Raw genomic sequence first — 7099 nt, forward strand, 5'->3', positions numbered from 1 at the left:
TCCTTGTGTTTTAAATTCCATAATCTTAATTGAGACGTCCTACAAAATAATAAATAATTTCACGAAATGACGGGAAATATTTCATTATTCCTACAGTATGAATTCAAACTATAGAAAACTTAACCTGTTATTTTTTTTCTGTTGACATTTTACCAAGTTCATAGCAGAAATAACAAAATTATCGATCTTTTTTTTTAAGATAAATGATATAGGCAAGTTTGTTTACTTTGGATACGGCAAGAGTTACTGTTCTTGCGCATTGCATGACGGGACGGAAAACCCTCGTTTGGGGGTATACCCCCGTTCGGGGGTTCGACCAGACTGATGATGTATATGAAGTATACCTAGTATAAATGTACAAGTTCACTCAGTTATTAGTGTATTAAAACTGACAAGTACTGAAAATTGTTGATATTTTAAAAGCTGTTTATAAAATATCGTACATTAAGGAAAGGCCATAGTTTTTCGCTTCCGGTTTTAAATTTTATACACCGACTCTAGACTTCCGGTTATGACTCGGCTTTGGCGCAAAACATTCAGTCTGGTCATTTATCATAAATTTCGTGTGATTATATAAAAATACAAGAATGCCCCGGTCTAAAAAAGGAACGTTCGTGAAAGCTTCGTTCCTCCGGAGACTTGAGGGTCTAAGGAGAGCAAGAGAAGCCCGTGCGTTAAAAGGTAAACAGGGTAAGTGTCTGTATTAATAATTATTGTGTAAGCGTTCTGCTATGGACTGTTGGAATATGTAGCAAAAGATTCAATCATTATTGTGTAAATATTAGATGTTGAAAATGATGGCCTATGCTTGGAGAATGATTCTTCCCCTGTTCTACGAAGTGTTGAGTGTCAAAGTGCAGAAAGTTCATGGCGTGTTGGAAGACGAATTGTTGAACTTGGCACTCTTGTAGATAATCTGAAAAGAGGTTGCGCCATGTGTGGGAATGCACTTCAGCTTGTTAACACTATAGGTGAAAGGAAATTTGGACTAGGGCAGGTATTTATTATTTTTTATAATATTGTCAATGACTTTGTATTTCAAAGATTTGTTTTTAAAGATGTTGTATACCCTTTACATTAATTTTTGACCAAATGCAGGTTCTTCAGATAAAATGCACACATTCCACCTGTGCCCATGTTAATGACATACCCACGGGCAGTAAGCATAGGGTTAAAGCAGATATGAAGCAATATGCTTGGGATGTCAACACAAAACTTGCTGCAGGTATAAATCAAAAATTTTATTTTGTAAATAAGCAGATAAAAATAAATTATTTCCAGTTATACAAAAGTTTACATCTGAAAGAACTATTTTGTTTTCATTTTATTTCTGTGATATCTTAGGTATGCTAAATGGTGGTTATGGAATAACTCATGTAAATGCATTACTGGCTGCACTGAATATCCCAGGGATCACAAACAGGAGTCTAAAAAGCAGAGAAAGAGAGGTTGGGGAACACCTAGAGGAAATGGCACGGCAGAGTTGTAATAAAGTTCTTCAAGAAGAAATGAAACTGTAATTTTATATACCAAATATTGATATTTAAATTTTGCTTTGTATTTACATGTTTTTTGTTAATATTTGCACATTTGTGTTAATTACTTTGTAGGAGTGATGGAGACATCACTGTGTCTTTTGATGGTGCCTGGCAGAAGAGAGGTACTGGTAGAGGATACAATAGTCTTACTGGTATGCCCTGGTGATAATGTTACATGTTTTGATTCTCCCTCCTCAAGAAGGATTGAGATTTCTTATAGAGTAACATATTTTAATACACATACATGTAGTTATGTACTAGCAGTATTTATCTTGTTACAGGTCATGCATCTCTAGTAGGAGAAAAAACTAAAAAGATAGTAAGTTTCTCTTCGAAGAGTAAAAAATGCAGAATCTGCTCAGCTGCATCAGGTAAAGGAGTTCCACCCAGAAAACACAACTGCCGAAGGAATTGGCATGGATCGGCAAAGGCAATGGAGCCAGCCATGGCCTGTGAAATGCTGAGTGCAATCCAAGATGAAGGGTGCAAGGTAACTTTTCATTGAATGTTTGATTCTTATTAGAGCAATGCCAAATATGTCTGTAAAGTTGACTACATTATATATTAAAACTTTGCTGTTTTAATTAAAGTACATATTTCCAATGTATTTTACAGATAGGAACTTTAGTCATGGACAACTATTGCCCATGTAAAAGCCACTGTGGACCCAACCATCAACAAAAGAGCTGACAAAAACCACACAAAAAAAGGTTTCACAGGAGCTTTGATTGAGCTTGCCAATACTCACAAAGTTTTGAAAAATCAAAAACTTAGAGGTCACATTGAAAGGTTTGTGTTTTTGAAGTGTAATATTTCAGTAAAATATCCCTTGATCAACTGTGGTCCAACAAAAACCTTGTTAATTGTAAGTGCGATAGCTAATTAGAAAATAAGTATCTTTTCCTTCTTTGTTTTAGATGTTTTACATATTGTGTACAGCAAAACAGGGGCAAGGCTAAAGAGCTTGAAATTGAACTTGGCAAAATTGTTCCACATTTATATGGTAAGTGTATCAATAAAAAAGTCATTACAAAATTAGGAATGAAGAGTGAAAATATTTTAACTACTTTTTTTTTTGAAGGTGAACACGAATACTGTGGAACTTGGTGCCAGAGTAAAAAGACTGACTATAAACCACGAAATTTGCCGTATGGAAAGCCTCTCTCCTGCACCTTACTTCGAGAAGCTTTAGAAGGTCTATTCAAAAAGTATTGCTGTAAGGCAGAAGAGCTAGCCATGATGGGGTCCACCCAAGTCAATGAGAATTTCAACCATATGGTCTCCACTAAAGCCCCCAAAAGATTGTAAGTACTTTGGTTTATTTCTCTTTGTTTAAAACAAAAATTCTAGGTATAATCTTTTAAATTGAGTCTGAAATATGAGATTCAAATTGCAAAAAAATGTTTTGTTAGGTTTTATGGAGGTTCAGAAAGTCTACATGCTAGACTCTCAGCCACTGTATGTCAAAAGAATATGGGTTATGGTTACATATCAGAGGTAGAAAAATGTGTTAAAAGTTTCAAGTTGATCATTTTTAAATTTGTTTTTCTCTACATTTATTGTTTGTTATGTTTTGTTTTCTTTCTTTTTTATAGCAAACCTAAGAAAGTTATGTTCACATGTGTTTAGTGTCCTAGAAGTTTATTTTGATTTTAATGGTTTTCCACAATAAATATTATAAACTATAAATACATGTAGCTTTTAAAAAAGATGTTTACAATCATGTTTATCTAAATAAACATGTACATAAAGTACATAAAGATATGGATTTACTAAGAAATTCACATTCAAAACTATAATCCCTGTTCTTATTAACCATTTGATTTGAATATGGAACACTCACAAAATTAAAAATTTACTGAAACATGAATTATATTTTACAGTTGAACAAGAAAATGGCATTGTCACCAGGCAATTTCACAATGAAACATACCATTAGACTTGCCAACAAGCTCAAACGGAAGCGTCTGATGCAGAGTTTACCCACCACAAAGAAACGTCGATTGGAATTAAAAGCTGCCAGGTTGTCTAAAGAAGCAGCGAGGAATGTACTAGAAGGTAGTGCTTCAGTTAAAACAGAATTGAATGTAATGTTTTACTTTGATTTATTGTGTATTTTTCACACCTTTAGAGAAGCCATTGCTAGTGGAATTTCAGTATTATTTACTTGAATTTTGTTTGTAACAGGTCAATCATATAAGTCAGATATTGGTCTTGAGGAGGATGTTGATCTTGATGACATTGATCCAGAGCCTCTTAGGATTTCTCCAGAGAGCAGCTGCTTGATGTATTTTGATTTAGAAACTACTGGACTTAGTAAGATTTTTTTTTAGTTTACCTTTTCCCTACTAACAAATATAAATATTCTTTTATTTTCGAGTTTGGTATAAAATATAATTAATAATTTTGCTTTCAGGTAGAACATCTGACATCATACAGATTGCTGCAGTTTGTGAAGATAGGTCAATCAATGTTTATCTCAACCCCAGTGTACCAATCTGTAAAGAAGCATCGGCTGCAACAGGTCTCAGATATGACATGGGACAGCTCACTCTTCATGGAGAGCCTGTGCCTTCAACAGATCAAGTCAGTGGTTTGACCCAGTTTGTAGACTTTACAACAGATTGTGCTTCAAAACCAGTCATTGTGGGCCATAATATTCAAAACTTTGATCTTCCAATTCTTCAATATCACTTGCAGCGACATGGTCTACTTAAACGATTTGATGAAAATGTTTTAGGTTTTTTGGATACATACAAACTTGCACAGAAAGTGTTTGACAAGAAAACAATGGGAAATTTTAAACAAGAAACATTGGTCAGATTGTGTTTAGGGAAAAGTTACGATGCACACAATGCTCTAGCTGATGTTTGTAGTTTACGAGAACTGTACGAGTCAAATTTAGCATTCAAATGTGAATCTTCAGATATATTTAATATGAATTATTATAATGTCAAGTCCTCACTAATTCCATTGATACAAAGCAAAGTAATTTCTACACTGATCTCTAAAAGGCTTACAGCTAACAATCTAAGCTTAAACAAGCTAAAACTCATACATAAGCGTGACCCCCATTGTGGGATTCAGACTGTCTTTAGTGAGGTTGTGTCTGGTTCAAAGACACCAAGAATTACGAAGTCTCAGAAGATCATTGGCAAAGTTGTGGAGTATTTGAACTCTTGTTAGTTCATCATAAGTATTTTCATTCAACAAAATTATTTGTTTATGAGCTATACTTGCTAGAATCTACATGTATGTTTGTTACACTACATTTATTCTCTTTATATGTATTAGATTATAAATTGTTAAGAATGTGTACTTGTATGTAAAAAAAAATTGTGAAAAAAGGAAGGGGTCCCCCCCACCACCACCACCACCACCCTACCCCTTATGTTCTAAGTGTCTAGAAGGACCAAAATTTCAGTATTTTTTAATATTCCATTTGTATTTCATTCTAAGACTGTATTTGTTTGTTACATTTTGATATTTTTCACAGTGTGTAAAATATAACTGTAAAACATGCTATTACCAAAGTGGGGGTAGGGGTATTCGAGATATGATTTAATAAAATATCTCTGGTCTACTGTGATAAAATATGTTTTTTTTTTAACCTTAGATATAATTTTAGATATTTTTAAAGAAAAAATGGCATGTTAACAATATAAATTTTGGGACTTTTGAAAATAATGATATTTTGTGATTTTTTTTTCTGATGGATTTGAGCAGTATAAATGTTAAATGTGCATGTTTTCAATTGAATATCTCGAAAAATTCTCTTTGTAGTTAATTATCTATTAGATTTAATGAATTATAGCACAATACAGTGTGCTTTGGTGCATATTTGAATAAAATATGAAATTATACATCCTTGTGTTAGAATTTGGCTGTTGAAGTTGGGGGTATATGTGCTCTATAGCACATAGTATGAAAATAAGCGTGCAAAGGTATGTGTAATATGGGTTTTTTTGTTGGCTCAAGAGTTGTTCAAGATATTTAAATGAAAAAATAAATTGTTTGACAGAAAATTCTGATAGTATTTACCTACCTTAAACAAAAGTACGACAGTCAGTCACAGATAAAATACCTCCACCGCTGAATGAATTTTTAGCGACATTCAACTTTAGAATTCTTAACACTCCTGCTAATATTGCCGAAATTTAATCCTCATTAAAATTCTGCTTATACGGTATATCATCCTGAACCCCCCCCCCCCCCCCCCCCCCCGAGAATTTTCCTGCAGATTCAACTCGCAGCATATCAAGAATTTATTTTTATTCTTGTTCATATTTGTGCAAAGTGCAAGACGATGTTTTAGGTCATAAACATAAAAATGATAGTAAATTTTATTTCTTCATTTCATCACAGTTCACTTTCCAAAGGAAAAATGCTTCACAATCATATTTCAGTGTTTAATACTTTTAATATACCAGTCAACCAAGGTGAACTTTCAAAAGAAGAATTTTTTTCAAATCATATTTCAGTGTTTAATACTTCTAAGGATATCCGCTCCTCAGTCAAAAAGGATAACTCTTAAAATTATTGTTTAATATTTACATTTCCAAATATTTCCTTAAGATTCTTTGCAAATTAGTAAAAGTCCATGTTCTCATGAACTACCGTGGCATGCACGGATCTAGAGGTGGAGGGTCGGGTCTGGACCCCCCTTGGAATTTGCAAAGTCATTAAAAGTATATACCGAAGCAAGTAAAAAATGACTTTGGACCCCCCCCCTTTTAGAAAAAGTGGACCCCACCACCATCATCACGATATAGGTATTTTCTACTTTTGTAAATGGTATTTTTTTTTTTTTTTTTTTTTTTTTTTTTTTTTGTTGCTTATCAAGGTATTTTCTGGGTTTGATACGTTTGCTTGTCAAGAAATTTCTGGATAAGAAATTTTTTGGGACTGGGATGGACCCCCCTGGAAAAAATTCCTGGATCCGCGCCTGGGTGGGATGATGAAGAAAATCTCCATTGTGATGTGATTGAAGTCAAAAAATAATGCAATTTTTTTTTCTCAAATGATCGTTGAATGACAAAAATATGTGGCAAGTCATCACCAAAATAATGTAAATATAAGATATAAATAAAATTTTAGAAAATTCATGAGTTACATGAACTACAACACTCCACGCCTGCATATTTACGAAGCGCTATTGATATACCAGTCAACGAAGGTGAGTTCGATCTACCCTACCCGTACTGGATTCCTAAACTCATAAAAATCCTTACAAACAAAGATACATTGCTGTGTCCAGCAAATGCTCTACCAAGCCCTTATCTTTATTACAAAAATATTAACTGCTGTAAAAGAGAAACTTCAGACGTACTGTGCTACAGCTTATTCTAGAAGTGGTGTAAATCAGATGTGGATCCTCAAAAACTCGAAAAATCTTTTAGAAACTTTAAAATCATCAAATTTTTCAAAACTTATAACATCAAAACTTACGACTTTTCTACACTTTATACAACAATTCCTCACGATAAATTAGAATTTAGACTTTCTGATATCATAGAAAACCGCTTCTTTAAATAAAAATGGAAAAAGTTTTCGAACAATTA

At 33.4% G+C, this 7099-nt stretch overlaps 1 protein-coding gene and 1 pseudogene across 2 annotated transcripts; both read left to right on the forward strand.

The window, feature by feature from the left end:
* Positions 1 to 497: 497 nt before the first annotated feature.
* On the forward strand, positions 498 to 2846 carry LOC133181978 (uncharacterized; annotated as a pseudogene).
* On the forward strand, positions 2710 to 4844 carry LOC133181977 (uncharacterized). 2 transcript variants are annotated; one of them, XM_061316657.1, is made up of 4 exons: positions 2710 to 2842; positions 3431 to 3596; positions 3726 to 3854; positions 3955 to 4844. In XM_061316657.1, exons 2-4 carry the CDS (start codon positions 3434 to 3436, stop codon positions 4722 to 4724), a joined length of 1062 nt encoding a protein of 353 aa, XP_061172641.1. In that variant the 5' UTR covers positions 2710 to 2842; positions 3431 to 3433; the 3' UTR covers positions 4725 to 4844. The 2 variants fall into 2 exon arrangements, with proteins under 2 accessions (XP_061172641.1, XP_061172640.1); XM_061316656.1 differs by having other exon boundaries at positions 2718 to 2842; positions 3422 to 3596; positions 3955 to 4842.
* The last annotated feature ends 2255 nt before the right edge of the window (positions 4845 to 7099 follow it).

The sequence above is a fragment of the Saccostrea echinata genome, unplaced genomic scaffold (assembly GCF_033153115.1).
Source record: "Saccostrea echinata isolate AGI-Se365-2 ecotype Australia unplaced genomic scaffold, CSIRO_AGI_Sech_v1 ptg000009l, whole genome shotgun sequence".
Taxonomy (NCBI): domain Eukaryota; kingdom Metazoa; phylum Mollusca; class Bivalvia; order Ostreida; family Ostreidae; genus Saccostrea; species Saccostrea echinata.

What these genes read in the sequence shown, in the direction of transcription:
- LOC133181977 (XM_061316657.1), top strand. Translation starts at nt 3,434, where the DNA reads ATGGCATTGTCACCAGGCAATTTCACAATGAAACATACCATTAGACTT. An exon ending in AGCGAGGAATGTACTAGAAG is followed by an intron (nt 3,597 to 3,725) that starts GTAGTGCTTCAG and finishes TGTTTGTAACAG; the next exon opens with GTCAATCATATAAGTCAGAT. An exon ending in TTTAGAAACTACTGGACTTA is followed by an intron (nt 3,855 to 3,954) that starts GTAAGATTTTTT and finishes TTTTGCTTTCAG; the next exon opens with GTAGAACATCTGACATCATA.